Source organism: Ovis canadensis, chromosome 24 (assembly GCF_042477335.2).
Source record: "Ovis canadensis isolate MfBH-ARS-UI-01 breed Bighorn chromosome 24, ARS-UI_OviCan_v2, whole genome shotgun sequence".
NCBI classification, from domain to species: domain Eukaryota; kingdom Metazoa; phylum Chordata; class Mammalia; order Artiodactyla; family Bovidae; genus Ovis; species Ovis canadensis.
Window position 1 is genome coordinate 54,407,302 of NC_091268.1, and position 21,635 is coordinate 54,428,936.

The 21,635-nt window shown below is 57.6% G+C and overlaps 1 protein-coding gene across 2 annotated transcripts in view; it reads right to left on the reverse strand.

Annotated features, from left to right (window-relative positions):
* Positions 1 to 1,584: 1,584 nt before the first annotated feature.
* FOXK1 (forkhead box K1) overlaps positions 1,585 to 21,635 on the reverse strand; it is a 47,695-nt gene continuing 27,644 nt past the window's right edge. Inside the window, exons 2-9 of one of the 2 annotated variants that reach the window (XM_069569598.1) lie at positions 16,291 to 16,476; positions 5,675 to 5,831; positions 5,137 to 5,283; positions 4,525 to 4,718; positions 3,958 to 4,124; positions 3,570 to 3,854; positions 2,578 to 2,802; positions 1,585 to 2,071 (exon numbers count right to left, since the gene is read on the reverse strand). In XM_069569598.1, the coding sequence (XP_069425699.1) occupies positions 1,809 to 2,071; positions 2,578 to 2,802; positions 3,570 to 3,854; positions 3,958 to 4,124; positions 4,525 to 4,718; positions 5,137 to 5,283; positions 5,675 to 5,831; positions 16,291 to 16,476 (1,624 nt within the window). In that variant the 3' untranslated portion in view covers positions 1,585 to 1,808. Of the gene's footprint in view, positions 2,072 to 2,577; positions 2,803 to 3,569; positions 3,855 to 3,957; positions 4,125 to 4,524; positions 4,719 to 5,136; positions 5,284 to 5,632; positions 5,832 to 16,290; positions 16,477 to 21,635 lie in introns of both variants that reach the window. The other variant, XM_069569597.1, reaches the window with a different exon arrangement.

Genomic DNA, 21,635 nt, shown 5'->3' on the forward strand with positions numbered 1-21,635 from the left:
AGGGTCTGGCCAGACTGGTCGGGCCAGGCAGAGGGGCCGGGGCTGGGCGTGTCCTTTGGCCCGGCTGGCCTGGCGTCTGTCTCCGCGGGAGGCGAGCTGTGGTGTGAAGGATGGTCTGTGAGCAAGAAGGCATCTGAGCGAGACCCGCGCAGTCCCAGGGCTGAGCAGCGACGGAAGAGAAAGAGACGACGGCCCCCTAGCCTTGCCCAGGACCTGCGGAGCCAGCCTGGCAGTGCCCGGATGCCCGTCTCGACCCGTTCAGTCTCACGCTCCGCACTCACACAAGATGGGACTCCACAGAGAACGCCAGGGCGGCATGGGTGCAGAGCTGGGCGCCAGTCCTCCTGTCTCTGACCTCACAGGGGCACCACGGCCACGACGTAGGGTGAGGGTTGGGGGCACGGACGCACCTGGCCTGCAGGCTGAGTGGACACCGGGCTGGAGGAAGGACACTCCACGCCAGTCCCCGAGGGGCGCCTGGGGACAACCTTGGCGGTGCAAGTGGCCTGCACACCCGGCCCTGCAGCTTCGATGGCGGTTTGGAAGCGGGGAGCCCATGTCCGTGGGGACCCCTGGGGCCCGGCTGACACCAGGCCAGGTCTAAGCCATCCTTCACAGAGACGCGCTGAACGTTTCCTGAGAGTGCTCTCCCGAGACTTGAAGGACTGCAGGCGCCCTGCTCTGCCTGAGGCTCCCGAGGGCCCCCGAGCTGGTGAGGGCTGTGGGCCCAGCCTGGGGCCTCCGGTGCCACGGGCCGCAGAGCCAGTTCTGGTCGGTCATGGCAGGCAGGCTGTCGAGCAGTAGATACCCTGGCGGCTGGTGAGGAGGCTGGGCGGGCAGCCGCAGGGCCCCCGGATGTCAGAGCCGGCGGGAAACAAGGCCGCTCGGTGTGACCGTCCTCCCGCGGGGGCGGCCGCGTCCTTCCGCCCCCAGCAACCTGGTGTGGCCGGGACGAGGGCGGACGCTGCAGGTGGGCCTCTCATCCAAACAGCTCTCTGCCTCGAGTGCCAGTCCAGGAGGCCGTCGGTCTTCCTTGAAGTTAGCAGACGGAGCGGCAAGAGTTCACTCTGTGGGGACCGATGCAGGGAAGACCCAGACCTACCCAGCTGTTAAACTGTCTTCAGGTGGAAACCTCAGGAACTGGCGATCCCTTCTGTGTCTGTCTCAGGCCGTCAGTGAAGCCTCAGTTCCGCCTTTCAACAAAACCGGAAACACGTGGGGCCCAAAGCCAGACCAGACCCCTCCCCTCCGTCCAGCGAAAGCTGACACTTTTGGTGTCACTTTAGAAGCAGCAGCGATGGGGACGGACTGACAGCTGGCGGCTCTGCGTCTCTCTCGCCGGGGTCCCGTCTCTTAAAGACAGGGCTGGCGCCCCCGGCCCATGCTTCCATCCCGTCTCAGGGTGAAGGTGCTCTGGGAGCCTGGCTTTTGTGCAGGGCCGGGCCGCCTGGATACGTTTCTGGAGACACTGGGCTGTGACCTTCTCCCCACGCCCTTGGCGAAAGGCCTGGGGAGAAAAGGCGGTGCTGGTGGCGGGGGTGGGGGGAGAAGGAAACGAAGACAAAGAATTCCAGAATCGTACAATCAGCTGACTGAACGCGTTTATGTGTTTTTGTTTGAAACCAGAGCGGGGGCAGGAGGACGGGTGTCCGGGTGCCGATAGAGGTGTCCTGCCCGCCCACGTGGCCCTGCGCTCGGCCCGCGGGGAGCTTTCTCGTCTCAGTCCCAGAGGTGGCGGGGTCAGCCGCCCCGGTCTGGCCCCAGAGCTCCATCTGGTGTGTGTCCCACTCCACCTCCACGCCGCGATGTCACTCCCCGGTCCCGGGGCCCTGTGGGCCGGCGGCTGCCATCACGCCAGCCTGTGCGGTCACAGTCCCCAAGGGCTCCTCCACTCGGGACCTCTTGACCTCGGGCTCCCCAGTGGGGGAGGTGGCGGTGGCGGCGGGGGGCGCTGTGCTGGTGGCCACTGCTGCCGCTGGCTCCTCGGGCCCTACCTCGCACACGCGCGTGACCACCACCGGCGTGGACGAGCTAGCCTGGGCCGCGAGGAGCTGCAGAGGGCTGGTGAGGGCTAGGGTGGAGAGAGAGAGAGTCACGTTGCAGCGCTGGTCGGACCAGCGCTGCCACACAAGGGAGAGGAGACGAGGGGCCCGCTCCCCAGCTTGCCTGGCACCTCCGGGTACAGCCAGGGGGCAGCTCTTGGGCGCCAGCCCCTTCCGGTCCCCACCCCACGGGGCCTCCAACCCTGTCCCCCCTCTTTCGGTTGCTTCTGTGCGGGGATCCCCCTATACACCCAGACGGCTTCCACATCACCCCAGCGATGTGCCTCGGAGCGCCCCTGCCCCTGCCACAGCCGCTTTAACTGTGCGGTGCTGAGCGCATGCCCGTCCCCTCTGACTGTCCCCGCAGGGTGCTCCCTCGGAGCTACCCTGGCCTCAAATCCCAGCCTGGACACAGAGCAAGTGCTCAGGAAACTGGCCAGATGAACTGGGGAGACACGCTCGCTGAACTGACCCCGGTCAGGCTGGCGCTCAGGGCTGAGTCGGGGAGAGGGGGCCACCCCAGGTGGGGCCTCACCGTAAGTGCTGCCAGCGAGGCTGCTTGTGGGGACGGCGTGCTTGCCGTTCTGAGTGACGGCCCGGACCGGGAGATGGTGCTGTCCCAGGGTCACCGGCGTGGCAGGCTGCAGGATGGCGACTGTGTGTCCGGGGACCCCTGGGGCCATCTGGCTGGCCACCGTCTGGATCACCCGGCTGGCGGCGGGGATGGTGGCGAGTGCGATGGTGGGCTTCTCTTCCAAGCCTGCGGGGGGCGGTGCGCGTCAGAGCCTCGGTCACAGCCCTGCGGGGGTGCCCCCAGGGCGGGGCGGGGGGCCAAGGGCCTGAAGCCGGGACACTGGGCAAAGACCTGGGCTCTCAAAAGAAAACTCCCATTGATGGAATGTTTTGAAACAAGAGAAATACAAGCCATAGGGTTTTAGGGAAAATTTTAAATACTGCATACTTTAACCAAAGTAAGTTTAATCTGAGAAAGAATGCGTATCATCTGGAATGAAGTGATCTGCACCTGGAGCTATGACCTAGCTTTCCTCTCACCAAAAAGCACATGTCCTCGTTAGGACGGGATCAGAAGGGATGTCATTGCTGGGATGAGCCGCCCGCCATCCCTAAGACACTGCTCCAGGGCCTCTGAAAGCACTGATGGTGTTCCCAACCATCACTGCGTTAATCTTCTGGGACGCTGACACCCAACTCAGGACTGTGAGTCGTTCACTCTGAAGGACATCTAAGGAGCCCTCGCTGGGGGCTCCAGTCTGAGGCCCTACACCTAGTCCAGGGGCACCCAGAGCCCCAGATGCTGCTTGCGGGGAGCGGCATTTCAGAAGATGGTCAGCGCTGCTTCATAGGAACGTCCCCCCGGAAAACGGGAGGGGACGAGGGGCGGCCCCTCAGAGACATCCTGCCCGAGATGGCCTGAGCCCCACGGCCCAGGCTGATGGCTCCACCTTCTGAAGACCCATGAGAGCCAGATGCAGCCCCACCAAGGGGCTTACCTTACGGTCAACTTACCTCTCGCTTCGTTGCCCAGGTCCAGCACAGCCGTGCCCGCCGCCTCGTGGGCACCCCCCGCTGCAGCCTGGCTGGCAAGAATGTATCCATTGGCAGAGCTGGCAGAGGTGGTGACCACCCTGAGCATGGTGACGGGGGGTGCCTGCTGTACCACGTGGATGGCGTGGCCTGAGGGCTGCTGGGCCGTCACTATGGAAGCTGGCATGTAGGCGACAGGCTTGGCCACCAGGCTGGGAGGCCGGGGTGGCACGGCCATAATCACCGGCTGGGCGCTGACTGGAGAGCCTGCAGAGGAGGGGCCGGGTCAGTGGGGGCTGCACGTGCCCTGCCAGGGGGCTCGTGACTCTGAGTCCTGGGACATCAGACAAGAGGGTGAGGCCGGTCTTACCGGGTGCACTTTGGGAATAGCGGTACTCGGGAACAGAAGCTAACTTGGCCCCAAAGTCAGGGTCGTGTGGAATGGGCGAGCCTTCCCGGGACAGGCACTCTGGAGTCTGCAGGCCACTGGAACGCGGGGACATCAGCCCGGGGTGGGTGGGTGAAGCTGGGGCGCTCCTAGGAGATGGGGAGACGGGACCGTGGCAGTGAGCATGCCCAAGTGCTGCCCAACCCTGCCCGACCCTGTAGCCATAGCTGGCTGCCCGCCACATGAATCACCGCCCTGCGATCCTGGGCCCAGGGAAGGCCACGACCGGCGCATTCACCTCCCAGGGGCCCGGCCAGCCGCCCCCCCCGCCCCAGAAAGAGGCTTGTGCTTCTATGTTAAGAACAGCAGTCTTGCTGGGACGGGCACCAACCTCCCTTGGGACAAACTGACACCCAGAGAGCAAAGCTCATCGTGGGAATCTGGCCGACGCCCTCTCTCTGCCTCTCGGGCCCGAGCTGGTCTCTCCGAGAAAGGGTGAAGCGGTTTCACTGGCCGCGGCTGCGGGGGTGGTGGGGCAGGGGAGCTCACCTGGACGACAGCGGCCCAAAGGGGGTGCGGAAGCAGGAGACGCCCCGTTGCCTCCGTTTCCGGAACGCCTGCTCCACCAGCTTGGCCTCTGAAGCAGGGTCTATCCGCCAAAAGGACCCCTTCCCCGGCTCCTCCTGGGAGCGAGGGACCTTGATGAAGTAGCGGTTCAGCGAGAGGTTGTGGCGGATGGAGTTCTGTGGGCAGAGCAGGGGGTCACCGGTCACGGTGGGTGTGGCTCTGACCCGAGCAGGCCAGGCCACTTGAGCCGGGGGTCAGGGCCGCAGGGGCCCCAAGCTCAGAGGTGTCACAGCGGTCGTGCCTGTGAAAATTCAGCATGGGCTCACGAGGAGCCTTTACAGAAAAGCCAGACGTTAAGGGGAAGCCCTCATCCAAGGGACACCAGGTTCAGAACACGTGCTGAGCCAGCTAGAACACTGAACAAAGGTCTTGTGAACCTAAACAAGAAAGGGTCTGTGGAAAGCAGGGAGGTGTGTCTGCAGGTCACACAGGAGCGCCCCGTGCACTGAGCCTGGGGACATCTTCCCGTCTGTGGGCTCTGGGGGCAGGGTGGGGGCCACAGTGTACAGCCCCGGGGATCGGGAAGGGGCACACCTGCCAGCCCTTGTCGGCCGTGCGGTAGTAAGGGTAATGCTTGGTGATGTGCGCGTAGATTCCGCTCAGAGTCAGCTGCCGGTCCTGCGCGGACGAGATGGCCTGCACGATGAGCTGAGCATACGAGTACGGCGGCTTCGACTCGTCCTGGGGGCGCAGACGAGGGGGTGAGCCGGAGGGACGCGTTTGCAATCCAGCCACCCCCCTCCAGAGGGGACACAGGTTCTCGGGGTGTCTAAGAACATGACCCCCACCTCCTCCTGGGGGTTTAGACTGGGAGGAGCCAATTCTGCCTCATGGGGGAAAGTCAGGTTTGATTCTGAAATTTCTCACCTCCTCTGCAAACTGATTTAAGAACAGCTGTCTGATGGGAATGAACTAAGTTAAGCTGGGAGGTGAGGCGCCTGATGCCCTCCCGGAGACCGTAAGGAGGCTCTGGAGCCGACCCGGCCCCGTGGACGGGACAAGGGGGGCTCGGGGAGGAGGGCAGGGACACCTGCACCCGCCGGGCACCAGCCAGCGCGCCCAGGGCTGAGACCTTGGGGCTGTCCCCTCCGGACGTGTCGGCCTGCTGCTCAGAGGCGGCCCTCGCGGCGAACTCTGCGGCCAGCTGCAGGTCGGAGGTCACGTTCTGGACGGAGCGGTAGCTGGAGGAGCCGGCCCCTCGGGGGCTGGCTGGGCAGGAGTTGGGGACACTGCGGAGAGAAAGGACACGTCCTGAGGTCTGACTCCGGACCGAGGCGGCCGCTGTCGGGCCCTAGGGGACGTCCGCGCTGCACCGAGGGGGCGCGGTGCGCTCATTCGGCCACACGGGGGCGCCCGAGGCGAGACCGCACACAGACACGTGCTCGGCCCGGGCTGGCGCTCCTCTCCGGTTGGAAACTGCGCACCTGTCCGGGGGCGGGAAGCGGCGGGGCTCCCCCTCGGCACCGCAGTGCTTTCGGCGCAAGCGGCCCGTCCCGCCCCGCCCAGGGCTCCACCATCAGGCGTGGCCCGGTTCCTGCCGCTAACAACTTGGCTGCGGTTGTCAAGCCGTGTGGAAATTTTGGTTTTGAAAATTAAAAGTATTCAGAGAAAACCGTCATAAACTCTAAAAGTGGGTCACAAATCCAGGTATGAGGTGCCCCGAGCTGGGGGCTGACCAGAGCTCGGAGGTCATCGTCTCCTTCCACGCGTCCCCAGCCCCGCTGCGTCCACCTCCCACCTGCAGGGGGGCCTCCCAGGCCCCCTCCGCACAGCCCCCGAGGGCGTCTCCCTTCACCGTCCGAGGGACAAGACGCCCGCAACTCCCCCTTAAGTCAAGTTCATATGGAAGCCCTCCGTGCCAGTTTCCTGGGCACATACGCACAGCCTCCTCTCTGGCTGGGCTGCTGTCTCCGGCTTCCCTGCCCAGCTCCTCCAAGGTGGGGAGCCGTCTGTGGCTCGCAGGAGGGGCTCAAGAGATAGTTACTGATCTCAGGGAGGGATGAAGGAAAAAGCAAAACACTGTGTCTGAGAAAAAGGGGGCAGTTGATGTTAATGATGAATTCCCCTACTGTCACCCCCTGTGGGGTCGGGAATCCCAGCAACCCAGGTGGGAATTTTCAGGAATCATTCCCCTCTCAATTTGTATCTGCAGATACAGGGACAGGTTAAGTTGTGCGAGTATAGACACTTTAACCAACAATAAGAAACCAGCTGCTGAGAAGTCGGAAGCAGTAATACAAGCAGCTCTTTCTGAATTTCATTTTGAACCAAACATACAAAACCCAAGCTTTTGAAGTAATGTGGGAGGGGAGGGAAAGTGTTTCACTGGTAACATGGTCACACACTCAGCATCAGGTTCCCAATGTGCCCATCGGGGAACCAAACACCGGAGCAGGAGGGGATTCAACTCGGCCGGGGGTGGGGGAGGGGTTCCTGGAGACTCTCTCCTGGAGATGCTGCAGGGCCTGCCACTGTAGAGGCGCCGGGGCACTGTCTCCAGTCCCAGAGGGGTTCAGCGCCGCTCTGGACAACACCTGGTCCACGCTCTGACCACAGGGGCGAGAAGCGTGCCCCAGAAACACACCAGCCCCCAGCAGACAGATCAGGTAATGTCCAGCTTGGTGGGCATGCAGGGCTCCTCTGGGAAAACCTCGCTGGCATCTGACCTACGTGACCCACGTGGCATCCTGACCAGTGCAGACGGCAGACAGGACTCTGGGCTTGGGCACTGGGGTCCACTGCCCGTCCCAAGTCCATACTTTGTAGAACATCTTAGAAGGTTTACATCTAACCCTCCAAAGGCAAAGCCCAGAGAAAAGGCTGTCACTCCTCACAGAACAGTTTCCAGTGGAAATTGAACAGGCAGCAAGACTGGCTCCCCAGCGGGAGGGGAGGCTGCTTTCCACAGCTGGGGAGGCTGGTGCTGACAGAGCCTCCCCAGGGAAGCTTCCTTGGGCAAAGAGCACCACTGATGCCCAGAGGGCCTGGGGGGCTTGGCCTGGAGAGCGTGTGTCCACGCGCGTGGGGGCCCCAGCCTCAATAAACCTCATTCAGCTGTCCCCGAGGGCTGGCCTGGGCCCAGAGGGCTGTGCCTGGTACCCGGCCGCCCTGGGGTCACACGTCCGGGCTGGGGGGTGGGGTGGGGCAGAGCTGGAGGCAGGCGAGCAGGACACCTCTGGGCGGTGAATGTGCAATTCAGAGATGACTGGACAGACTGACCGAGTTTCCTGGTCCAGGTCAAATCCCCCGACCATCAACAAAGCAGGGAAGAGCCACAGAATAAACACACAGGGCATCCCTAGAGGGCCCTGCTGCGACGCCAGGCTTGAGCAAAGAGCTGCCTGCTCTACGGGCAACCAGTCCCAGGAGCTCAGGCTAAACAGTGTGAATGGCACACGGCCACTTGCGGGGACAGTAACTGACCCTTGTGACATTGATTTCACTGTGCGGACAGGTGAGGAGGAAAAGCCAAGTCCTTTATCCCACAGGCAGGCAGTCCAATGATCTGAGACTGAGAAACCAGAGTGAGGAGGTGCCCACGGGCATGAGGACCGGTGGGCGTGGCCAGCCTGCAGAAGCCTCTGCTTTCTTCAGTTCAGTCACTCAGTCCTGTCCCACTCTGCGACCCCACGAACTGCAGCACGCCAGGCTTCCCTGTCTATCACCAACTCCTGGAGCTTGTTCAAACTCATATCCATCAAGTCAGTGATGCCATCCAACCATCTCATCCTGTCGTCCCCTTCTCCTTCCGCCTTCAATCTTTCCCAGCATCAGGGTCTTTTCCAATGAGTCAGCTCTTCACATCAGGTGGCCAAAGTATTGGAGTTTCAGCTTTAGCATCAGTCCTCCCAATGAATATTCAAGAATGATTTCCTTTAGGATTGACTGGCTGGATCTCCTTGCAGTCCAAGGGACTCTCAAGAGTCTTCTCCAACACCACAGTTCAAAAGCACCAATTCTTCAGCGCTCAGCCTTCTTCACAGTCCAACTCTTACATCCATACATGACCACCGGAAAAACCACAGCTTTGACTAGATGGACCTTTGTTGGTCAAGTAATGTCTCTGCTTTTTCATATGCTGTCTAGGTTGGTCATAACTTTCCTTCCAAGGAGCAAGAGTCTTTTAATTTCATGGCTGCAGTTACTATCTGCAGTGATTTTGGAGCCCGAGCAAATAAAAGTCTGTCACTGTTTCCCCATCTATTTGGCATGAAGTGATGGGACCAGATGCCATGATCTTTGTGTTTTGGATGTTGAGTTTTAAGCCAGCTTTTTCACTCTCCTCTTTCATCAAGAGGCTCTTCAGTTCCTCTTCACTTTCTGCCATAAGGATGGTGTCATCTGCATATCTAAGATTACTGATATTTCTCCCGACAATCTTGATTCCAGCTTGTGCTTCATCCAGCCCAGCATTTCACATGCTGTACTCTGCATATAAATTAAGACAGCAAGGTGACAATATACAGCCTTGATGTACTTCTTTCCCGATTTGGAACCAGTCCATTGTTGCATGCCCAGTTCTAACTGTTGCTTCTTGCCCTGCATACAGGTTTCCCAAGGGGCAGGTCAGGTGGTCTGGTATTCCCATCTCTTGAAGAATTTTCCACAGTTTGTTGTGATCCACAGAGTCAAAGGCTTTGGCGTAGTCAGTAAAGCAGATGTTTTTCTGGAACTCTCTTGCTTTTTCTGTGAGCCAATGGATGATAGCAATTTGATCTCTGGTTCCTCTGCCTTTTCTAAATGCAGCTTGTACATCTGGAATTTCTCACTTCACGTACTGTTGAGGCCTGGCTTGGAGAATTTTGAGCATTACTTTGCTAGCGTGTGAGATGAGCGCAATTGTGCGGTTTGAGCATTCTTTGGCATTGCTTTTCTTTGGGATTGGAATGAAAACTGACCTTTTCCAGTCATGTGACTGCTGCTGAGTTTTCCAAATTTGCTGGCATATTGAATGCAGCACTTTCTCAGCATCATCTTTTAGGATTTGAAATAGTTCAATTGGAATTCCATCGCCTCTACTAGCTTTCTTTGTAATGATGGTTCCTAAGGCCCACTTGACTTCACCTTCCAGGATTTCTGGCTCTAGGTGAGTGAGCACACCATCGTGGTTATCTGGGTCATTGAGATCTTTTTAGTATAGTTTTGTGTGTTCTTGCCACCTCTTCTTAATAGCTTCTGCTTCTGTTAGGTGCATAGGTCCTTTATTGTTTGCATGAAATGTTCTCTTGGTAGCTCTCATTTTCTTGAAAAGATCTCTAGTCTTTCCCATTCTATTATTTTCCTCTATTTCTTTGCATTGATCACTTAGGAAGGCTTTATCTCTCTTTGGAACTCTGCATTCAGATGGGTATATCTTTCCTTTGCTCCTTCGCCTTCCACTTCTCTTTTCTCATCTATTTGCAAGACTTCCTCAGACAACCATTTTGCCTTTTTGCCTTTCTTCTTCTTGGGGATGGTCTTGATCACCGCCTCCTGTACAATGTCACAAACCTCCGTCCATAGTTCTTCAGGCACTCTATCAGACCTAATCCCTTGAATCCATTTGTCACTTTCACTGTATAATCATAAGGGATTTGATTTAGGTCATACCTGAATGGTCTAGTGGTTTTCCCTACTTTCTTCAATTTAAGTCTGAAGTTGGCAATAAGGAGTTCATGATCTGAGCCACAGTCAGCTCCTGGTCTTGTTTTTGCTGACTGTATAGAGCTTCTCCATCTCTGGCTGCAAAGAATATAACCAGTCTGATTTCAGTGTTGACCATCTGGTGATGTCCATGTGTAGAGTCTTCTCTTGTGTTGTTGGAAGAGGGTGTTTGCTACGACCAGTGGGTTCTCTTGGCACAACTCTGTTAGCCTTTGACCTGCTTCATTTTTTACTCCAAGGCCAGATTTGCCTGTTACTCCAGGCATCTCTTGACTTCCTACTTTGGCATTCCAGTCCCCTATGATGAAAGGGGTTATTTCTAGAAGGTCTTGTAGGTCTCTCTGGTTTTTTTTGGTGTTAGTTCTAGAAGGTCTTGTAGGTCTTCATAGAACCGTCAACTTCAGCTTCTTCTGCATTAGTGGTTGGGTTTCTTTCTTAGGTGCACTTATTATTTTGATAAGAATAAAAAGCATGAACACAATTAGTATGCCTCTTCCTGTGGGTGCCTGCTGAGCGTGCAGCCCAGACACCCAATGGTTTTGCTGGAAAGAACGACCTCCAAGGAGGAGCCTCGGTTTCCTCATCTGCAAAGAGCCGGATGCCAGGGGAGCACCGAGCCGGGTCCTGCGGGGTGAAGGGTGTACTGGGCGCCCCACCCTCCTTGCAGGCCCAGCAGGAACAGCAGAGCCAGCTCTTTTTTAATCACTGTTCTTAAAATGCTGTGGCTCACGACCCTAATGAGAGTATTGTAGACAGAATAATCAAAGCTCAGGGTTTGATGGCCTCAGCATGAGCCGTTTATAGATGAGCCCGTTCAGAGAGACAACGGGCTTCCCTAATGGCTCACCTGGTAAAGAATTTGCCTGCAATGCAGGAGACCTGGGTTCAATCCCTGGGTTGGGAAGATTCCCTGGAGAAGGGCAAGGCTACCCACTTCAGTATTCTGGCCTGCAGAAGTTGATGGACTGTATGGTCCATGGGGTTGCAAAGAACTGGACACGACTAAGTGACTTTCATTCACTCACTCACTCAGAGAGGCGACTTCAAACCAGACCGGCTGCTGAGCTGTCCACAAGACTAAGAAACTAGCAATAGCTGCGTGGCTCTCGTGGGGGAACTGGTAAACCAAGGCCATGTCAAAACAGTCTACCTTGCAGCCACGAGTGATGCGGTGACAAGGAAAGCAGCTGAGACAGAGGGACAGGAGGAAAAACAGGCTGCAGGGCCCTCTGGGCTCCACAGCACCCTTCCGGAGCGGGGTCACAAGTACTGACAGCCATCAGACGAGCTCTCTACTCATTCACATGTAGAGGCCCCTGTAGACGTCTCTCCAGGAGTGTCACTGAAGGGATTTCACTTTCTGAAACATCTCTATTTTGTGTAGTGCGCACAGAGTATTTCTGTAATCTAGGGGGAAAACAAAGAACAGGCAAAGAGAATTCACGGAAGCCAGTTTCTCAGCACTCTCTTAACCAGGTCTGTGCCCCCGAAGAGAAACTGTGCTGTGAAACCTTGGGAAGTGACTGCAGAAGAGAGAGCTGGTGTCTGAAATGCATGTCGTCTCAGAAGATTGGAGAGCTGGCCTGAGCTCAGACCTCCCAGCATCTCCCTCTCCAAGCAGGCAGGGGGCAGATCTAGGAGGGGAGGGGGCCCCAGGCCTCCCTCTGCTCCTCCCCCTCACTCTGCCTGCTTCCTGAACCACAGCTGTCATCTGGAAAGGAAGGGCCCTCAGCAGCAGGATGCCAGGCGGGCGTTGCCCTGAAGGCACACCCAGGAACACACAAGGCAGGATCTTCAGGGCCCCAGGGTCCCCCTGGAGACCGGACTACAGCACAAGCCTAGCCCACTTCCTTTCAACAATTTACAGCCAAAAGGCCCCCTGGCCCCAACTCCTGGAAAGGCAGGAAGAGAACCACAAAGAACACGGAAGGCCACATCTTTCTGTGTCGATGAACCAACTTTTATATCCCCAGTTTGCAGATGAGAAAAGGGACCTTGTGGGTGCAGGTTTGTGTGTGGGGGGTGCGGTGAGGGCCACAGGTGCATAGGCAGCCTCCTCTCCGGGTCATCGGGAGAACCGAGGAAAAGCAGAGTACATCACTCTCAGGTAGGATCCAAAGTCTGCCAGAAACACAACAGCCGTCCTCATGCCCCATCTGAACTCAGAAGACACACAACTTTGCAGAGTAAGGACTGACTCTCCCACCACAGTGAAGCCAGAATGGACTGCTAGGTCAGGGTGACAAGTGGTTTAGGAACCGAGGCCAGCGGCTTAATGTTTATTTCATACAGGGTTCCACTAACCTTGGACGAACTCCACAAAGCAGGTTACTTTTGGTTTTGTGATCTCTATATTAGAAAAATCAAGAAAGGCCTTTCTCAAGAAATAGCTTCTAAAGTCTTTGTTTAGACGTTCAGTCCTGTCTGACTCTTTGCGACCCCATGGACTGCAGCCCACCAAGCTCCTCTGTCCTTGGGATTCCCCAGGCAAGAATACTGGAGTGGGTTGCCATCTTCTCCCCCAGGGGATCTTCCCGACCCAGGGGTTGAACCCAGGTCTCCCCTACTGTAGGTGGATTCTTTACTGTCTGAGCCACCAGTCGACTGCTGTCTGTGCTGCCCCCTTTCTCGGGTTGAATTCCAGCAGTTTTCTTTAAACTGCAGCTCTAAGGATTAGTCTCTTTTTGTAACGCTCAGAAAATGATTAACCAGTCGGTTCTTTCTCAAAGACACCAGTTCAGTGCAAAAAGGGGAAAGAAAAAAAAAAAAGTCAACAAAACGCTGCTTAAGATAGCAGAACTTGTTTCAAAGAGAGTTCATTCATTTTCTGGGTGGAGTACTTCACGGCAGGAAAAAAACCGCACACACCCGCCCCCGCCCCCGCCCCCGCCCCCGCCCCCGCCCCCGCCCCCGCCCCCGCCCCCGCCCCCGCCCCGCCAGCAGGGAAGGGGGCGGGGCGGCGGGGCAGCCCCGACGGGTCCAGCCGCCCCCTAGTCCTGGAAAGGACCCGCCCCAAACCCACTCCGGAGAGGGCCGGCCCAGACCGAGCTCTCCGAGCCCCAGCTAGCCGATCGACCCGGCTGCGGGCACAGACGCGGCAGACGAGGACGGCGGGGCGCGCGCCCTACGGGGACCCCCGCGGCCCGGGCCGCAGCCTACCTCCCCGGCGATCTGCGGGGACCTGGGGCGCAGGGAGGGGCTGGGAAAGAGGGGGCAGCTGTTTGTAAACACGCCGGCCCCGCCCTGCTCCTGCGCCGGGGCGGGAGCAGGGAGATCCGGGCAGCAAAACCTCAAGGGCCCCTGAGGTTTCCAGCGTGCAGTCGACTCCGCTGCGCGGAGACAAGCGGATGTCAACAGAAACCCCTCCCTGTGACACTTAGATGCCAAGAGGGCGGGAGCCCGTCTCAAAGCTACCGCCTTCCCGCAACGATGCTCCACCCCGTGCGCTCACCGGAGACCCCGTGCGGCCCACCCCAGCCCCTCTCCAAGCCCCGCCCCCGCCCCGCAGCCCCCTCCGAGCCCCGCCCCCACCCCCGGGCCAGGCCCCGTTCCGCTCCGGGAACCCCTTCTACCCTAACCCTGGCCCCGATCCAGAGCCGCCGCCTCCCCCAGGCACACAGGCCTCCACACTCGCGAGATCGCTACTCCAGCTCGACCTGCTGACCGTTGCTTTTATTCAAAATGTTACTGGGAATTATATTTATTCTATGAAGCTCTCCGGGCACAGACCAAAACACTTTCTGCTCATAAAAGCCATCGGTGTGGCTGGAATCTCAGCTGATTAACAGTCCCGTGCCAGTCTGAGCTGGTTTCGGCGGACGTGCAAGGGCCTTGGAGGGCCGACGCGCTCTGCCTGGCACAGGCCAGTGGGCTCCCGGCGGCGGCGCGGGGCACGTGCCTGGCCGGCATCCCCGCCCCTGCCCCGAGGTGCTGCGGGGTGAAGGTGTCAGGGCAGGGCTTCCTTACCAGCTCACCGCGCTACGCACGCCGCACGCCGCACAGTGCGCCTGTTTCCAGCCTACAACTCGGGGGCTTTTAGTGTCCGGAGTAGTGTGACCACCATCTCACTCCACAACATGGTCATCACCCCAGAAAGAAGAAACCAGGACACGGAGCCGTCACTCCTTTAAACCTCTCGAGTCCCTGACAACTGCTCTCTACTGTCTTCCTCTAAGGCCGTGCCTACTCTGGACATTGCCTGTCAATGGAACCACCCAGCGCGTGCTCTCCTGCAGGCCGGTCCCTTTCCTCTGCATCAGGGTTCAGGGGTCACCAGGTGCCAGCACTTTGCTCCTTTTCATTCTCCACGCTGTGGCTGCAACACAATCTCCCTCCACTCAGGGGCTGCGTTGTTTCCATTTTGGAGGTGGCTATGAATATCGCTGCCCTGAACCCCGCCAGAGGAGTTTTCACGGAGACCTCAGGACCCAGTGCGTTGCTGGGCAGTTGAGGTAAACCTTTAACGTTTTGGAGAACTGCCAGACTGTTTCCCAAAGTGGCTGCCTCGTTCTATGACACATAATTGTTTTTATCGATGTATGAGTGCAAGAGCATTTTCACAGCGTAGCTTCCTCGTGAACTCAAGCGGAGCCCTCATGCTTCAGGCTGTTCTCAGGGTCGATGTCAGAAAGGGCAGGGAGGTGATGTACATTTCGGGTTTCGGAACAGAGCTATTGCTGGAAACCTGAAAAGAGCTTAGGACAGAATCTTGCTTGTAAATCCCTAAGGACTAAATAAAACAGCGCAGGTGCAGCTGCTGAGCGGCAGGCCTGGCCACTCACCCACTGCTCCTCCTGTCCTCCCGGGCCACTGCGGTGTTAGAGGGTACACTTCATCGCCAGAGGAGACAAGGTCCAAGGAGGCTGCAGAGACCTGCTCCCCGGTCTCCCATCAACTGGAGATGTGGCCAGAACCAGAAATGGGGTCCCAGACCTGAGTTCGGGGCTGTGACATTTCAAAGGCATGCCTGAGCTCTTTCTGCAAGAGAAACACGCCTGCTCACCGGCCCGGGAGGGAACTGACTCCAGACAGCTCGATGCAAATGACTCCCAGCTGGTCATGGACACCGGGCTGGAGAACACAGGGCACGTGTGAGGCCAGCGACCATGCCGAGATGAACCGACCTCAGCTTCCAAATGTAAACCTTTGAAGGTGCAAAACCAGGGCCCCGCCCGGGCTAGTCAGCCAGAGAGTGACTGTCACTGATGACACCCGAGGGGTGCCGAGTGCAAGCTCTGCTGGGGGAGCTCGGTCAGAGCATGGCCCCCAGGGTCCCTGAGACCGTTTCAGGGGGAACATGAGCTCAAAACTAGCTTCATGTCGACCCTGAGACACGGTCTGCCTCTCCATCTCCAGGGCCTATCTTGTGTTAAAATGTCCTTAACGAAGCAGTAAACTGCTTTAAAGTTTATTCAATCTTGATCCTCAAATCCATGTCTTCCAACATGTTTTTACAACAAAAGGGGAAGAAGGCACAGGGCCCGCCGTGTTCCTGGGGGGCAGCTCGCCCCACCCCTCCTCCGCGTCTCTGGTTGTGAGCGTCACCCTCAAGCCTCCCCCCAGGGGTTCTCTTTGTATAGCACGCCAAGGATGAGAACGTTTGAGGACCTGCCTTTCTCCGACACTAGATTAATTTCTGAAACTTTGGAAAGGATTTCTACCAAGTTTGGAAAAACCAAGTCCACCAAATCCTGGAATACAAATCCTCCTTTTCAACAGTTTCACTGTCTGTAAAAAATGGTACCTATGCCTGCTTTCAAAGGCCCTAATGTACAGAATTTCAAACTGGAAAAGTGGCTAATTAGGTAGCGATTCACTTTGTAAGATCATTCTCCAGAGACTCGGTTCAAGTTGTCAGGTCCCCTGACGCACTTAAAATAGTTTCAAATTTTCCGCCCATGGCCCATTTTCCAGAAACAGACTCCACAGTGTATCAAGCACAGAACACCCTCTTTGTATCACTTTCCTCTTCCTCAGCCGCGTTCTGGAGGCCAGCGCCTTGGGCTCGCTGGGCAGCGGCAGCGCGGGGCCAGCCGGGCCGCTCACCTGATGGTGCCGGTCGGGGAGGGGATGGGGCTGACCAGGCTCCGGAGGTCCGGCTCCGGGATGTGGATCTTCAGCGGGGAGATCTGCGGGTAGAGCGGCCGCAGCGGGGACGCGGGGGCCTCCTCCTGGTGGTACAGCGACGTGAACTGGATCTTTATCGCCGTGCTGGGGAAGCGGAAGGTGCACCTGCAACGGGAGGGAAGCGGGCGTTAGGCCAGCGAGGGGAGCGGCGCCCGGCGCGCCGAGCGCAGGGACTGGCCTTGCCGTGCGCGCCCTCGAGCCCAAACCGCGCCCCGATGCGCGTCCTCCGCCCCGGGACAAGGCCGGGCGGGCACGGACCCCCACCCGGCCCCCACCCCACCCGTGTCCCCGCCCACGTCAGCACCTCCCCGATCGCTCCCGCCCCGGGCAGCAGCAGCAACAGCCGCAGGTGCGGGCGGGGGTCTGGCAGGAAGCGCCCTGGGCCCGAGGGAACCTCGTGTCCTCTACTGCAGGTGACCACCCGCCCAGCCCATCACGGACCCGAGTCCCTCTCCGTGTGCGCACAGGAGCCCAGCGCTCTTCGCCCCCCGAGAAGCCGCAGCCCGAAAAGCAGGGCGTTGCCTGTCCAGCACACCCTCTTGATTCCTACACTGCCAAGTTCTCCACGAGCTGCTAACCCTGGAGCAGACGCTGGTCCACACCAAAAAGCGCCTGATATTTGGTCCTGTCAATCAATTCAGCGTCTAAGTAGCAAATCGGGGATACAGCGAGCACCGCTTCAGTTGCGTTCCCTTTTCTCTCAGTAAAATAGGCTTTCAGAAGGGGGATTTAGGAACCAGTCAGAACAGGCTCTGGGACCCAGCAGGCAGGGACCCCAGCGCCCCCCGGCCAAGAGGGGTGCGTGCGAGCCTCCTGCTGGGAGGGCTCACCTCTCCCTACATGACTCAGCAGTGCAAGCATCTAGGCTCAGAGCCACTGCCTGCATCTCACAGAAGGCGTCAGGAGCTCCAACTGGCTTGACTGGCCGGTGCAGATCTTCCAGAGACACAGAGCAGAGAGGGGCTGCGTGTGGCCGTGAAGGCAGAGCCCCGCCCGCAGCAGGTGGGGAGGCAGTGCCCTGCGGGATTCACGGCTGCCAGGCTCCTATTTCCAAATCTAAAATCGGAACAAGGGGATCTTGATACTGTTCCAACAGACACTGTCTTCCTGTTTGATTCTGTTCTGACTCAGCACCAGAAGGTCACGGGGGTCTGTAATGGCAACGTCATGCATGCTCTGCTTAAAGGGCCACCGGGCAGTATAGAAACAGCCTGCCGCTTCCACCTCATATGAAAGAAGCCTCCTGTCCCCTCTACTTGCCTCAGTCTCCCCACCACCCAGTGGAGATGTGCTCCGTCAGTATTTTGGCTAGAAAGTCGTATCACACATTTGCCTAAGATGCCTTCTGAGGCCCGGGGCCTCCTCAGACCTGGAGGCCAGCCCACTTCTGTAACTCGCAGCCCACGTGCACCCCCATCGAGTCCAAGATGGGCCCAGCGTCCCCCAGCCTGGGAGCAGGCGGAGAACAGGTGAGCGCCACCTGTGAGCGAAGGGCCGCGATGAACAGTGTGTGCCCGCAGACACACACACCCCCCTCTGCCACCAGTGCCACGGAGGAAGGCAGTAACTGTGACAGACGGTTAGTTTCTATGGCCCTTAACTGCTGCAAATTAACGAAACAAGTTACGCGCTCCTCTCTGCCAGAGGAGGGCGGAGTTCTGACTTCCTGCACTGTGAAGTCCTCGTGCTAACATGGGATCAGACCACAACCTTGAGGTCATCTTACAGCTCCAGTTGTCAAGACAACTAGAGAGGGGATGTGGCTTCTGGCCTCAGGCAGAGGTCATAAGACGGGGGGGGGGGGGGGGAAGTCTTAGAAACGGGGTTTGGGGTTCAGATGAGATGATGCACAAGATCCCTGAGGGACAAGCTCGGGAGGAGGAGTGGCGAGGTGCCGGGGGGCACTGTCAGGTCCCCTTCCCTCCGCTTCCCAGCCTGACTTCTGCTCTGCGCCCACCTGCCCTAACGCCTCTGGGGCCCTGCGTGCGCAGGGCAGGAGCTATCCCCTCCTGGGAGCTTTCCAGTCCAAACCCAAGGTGCCGGATAGACAGTACACGAACACGGCTTGGGGCTTCAGTGAAACAAAATAGGCTATTGACAGGTCAGGGACGTGGGCACACTGTCAGCAGCAAAATCGACTGCCGTCAATAACTGATACTAGCAGGACCGTTTCTCACAGGAACAGCGATTTCCCAATTAGGCTTCAACCATAAACATTTTCACAGTATTTACTGCAACAGCTATTTCAGAAGCTTCTCGTGACTCACTCTTATCCCGAGGCTGCCAATCCGCTACTCAGGAGGAGGAGGCGGGGGGAAGAGGAGATACTGGGGAGCTCCTTGATTAAATAGGTGCCTCCCAGGGTGCCCGCAGAGCTGGCCCATTCTGGTTTAGGGCTCTGGCTGGAGTTTTAATGAGTGCGTTCTGCAGTTAAGGCTACTCTCCTGAAGGTGCCCACATGCAGTCTGAACCCGGGTGCAATCCGCCTGTGCTGGTGGGGCCCTATGTGGGGGTGCGTGCTGAAACCACCACCCACCAGCCCAGGGATGGTTCCCAGCAAGCATCCACCCACCGCGCGGGGTGGTCCCTTGAGAGCTTGCCTCAGAATTCTTGCCCTAATTTGCAGAGATGACAGCAGTCTGGGGGCTGCTAGGGGTGGGGGAGGTGTACATTTGGGGGCGCCTCCCCCAGAAAAACAGGGACCAAGTACTGTGGTGGGGGGGGGGTGGGGACTGAAGAAAAGGTGTTCTAGGAGCAGGAGAGGAGGAGGACCACTGGCATCACCCAGGCCACAAATCCCAGGGGTGCTGAGAGGGTAGACAGAGACAGCTAGTCCCCTGGACATGCATCTCTCTTGCTTCAACAACAAACTCGGTTCAGCTGGGTACATGGCTGCTGGACTAAGGACGATGTTTCTCTGCATCTTGTGCACCCGTGAGACTGTGCTGGTCAGTGAGATGTGGATGGTCTGTGCCCTCAGGAGAAAGAGCGCGTCTTCTCCACTTCTCCCCCTCCTAATGGCCAGAATGTGGGTGTGACGGCAGGAGCTGGAGCGGCCACCGTGGGCCGTAAGACGGACACTGGGCAACAGAGCAGCAGGACAGAGCCTGGAGCTTCCACGGCGGGTCACATCATGGGGCTGCCAAGTGCAAAAGAAACCCGTCTCACCCCCGTCATTCCGAGCTCTGTCACAAAAACCAGACCTACATCCTGACTGTAAACAGCTGTCAAGGCTGCATATTGTCACCCTGCTTATTTACCTTATATGCAGAGGACATCATGAGAAATGCTGGACTGGATGAAGCATAAGTTGGCATCAACAATGGAGGGAGAAATATCAATAACCTCAGATGTGCAGAAGACACCACCCTTACGGCAGAAAGCACAGAGGAACTAAAGAGCCTCTTGGTGAAAGTGAAAGAGGAGAGTGAAAAAGCTGGCTTAAAACTCAACATTCAAAACACAAAGATCATGGCATCTGGTCCCATCACTTCATGGAAAATAGATGGGGAAACAATGACAGACTTATTTTCTGGGGCTCCAAAATCACTGCAGATAGTGACTGCAGCCATGAAATTAAAAGACACTCGCTCCTTAGGAAAAAAGCTATGACCAACCTAGATAGCGTTTTAAAAAGCAGAGACATTACTGACAAAAGTCTGTCTAGTCAAAGCTATGGTTTTTCCAGTAGTCATGTATGGATGTGAGAGTTGGACCATAAAGAAAGCTGAACACTGAAGAACTGACGCTTTTGAACTGCGGTGTTGGGGAAGACTCTTGAGAATAACTTGGACTGCAAGGAAATCAAACCAGTCAATCTTAAAGGAAATCAGTCCTGAATATTCACTGGAAGGACTGATGCTGAAGCTGAAACTCCAATACTTTGGCTACCTGATGCGAAGAACTAACTCACTGGAAAAGACCCTGATGCTGGGAAAGATTGACGGCAAGAGAAGAAGGGGATGACAGAGGATGAGATGATTGGATGGCATCACCGACTCGATGGACGTGAGTTTGAGCAGGCTCCAGGAGTTGGTGATGGACGAAGCCTGGCGTGACGACCCCTCATGGGGTCGCCAAGAGTTGGACACGACTGAGCAACCGAACTGGATGAGCTCCCTGTGAGGGACAGCTGAGTGTACCAGGGTACACACTCTCGGAAGAATATCATTTAGCCGTTTAAAAGGACGCCTTCCAGAACTGCGTGTCCCTGGGAAAATCTCTTAAAGCATCCGATCCGTTCTCCTCGTCAGGAAAACTGGGGTATTCTCGGAGTGTACGCTATTGAGTCTCGTGAGCATTAAATGAAATACTCCAGACAAAGCAGTTAGAAGTTCACATGGTGCCGAACAAGTAACGCACACGCTCAGTCACTTCAGTCACGTCTGGCTCTTTTCGACCCCCTGGACAGTAGCCCACCAGGCTCTTCAGATTCTCCAGGCAAGAACACTGGAGAGGGTTACCATCCTCCTCCAGGGGATTCTCCTGACCCAGGGATTGAACCCGCGGCTCCTGAGTCTCCAGCAGGATTCTTTACCACCGGTGCCAACTGGGAAGCCCTAAGAAGTAACAGTCGCTCGTTAAAACCGGCCCGTGGAGGACACTTAAAAATGCTGATGACACTCTGAGAAAGGAAAACAGCAGAGACCCAGTGGTCCAGCGTCCTGGCAAAAGGCACAGGATTTGAAATCAGGCAGACTTGGTTTGAGAACGGGCTGCTGGGACGAAGCGGGGGCACCTGGGGTATGTGGCTGAACCTAACACCTCTCCCTGGTAAACCAGGGACAAAGTGCCAAGCCTGGGTGCAGGAGGAGCCCCGGGGCGGGCGAGGCTGGCACCGCAAGTGGCTGATGACACGGGCTCCGGTCCGTCACGGCGGACAAGGACTAGGAGGAGGGGTGAGAACAGCCCTGGCGAGAGGGTGGCCTTGCAGAGGCCTGGAGTCTTTCAAAACGTTTTCTGAATGTTGTAACTGTGTCCTTAAAGAAATGAAAGACTCGAGATGGAAAAAAGCCGTTACACATTCGATGACCAGTCTGTTCAAATTTTGTAAATAACCACAACCCAGGCGTGGGAAGATGGTTGGGCCTCTCCTTTCGGAAGGGAGGGCTGGGGCAGCTGACCGCCAGCAGCGCCTTTTGCCACCCTCACCGGGGTGTTCCCGGCGCAGGCCAGTGGGTGGCTTGCCCCAGGGGGGCCCTGGGCCACAAGCAACCCCCATCTACAGCGGCCTGGAGCTGGACCCCCAGAGGCAGCAGAAGCTC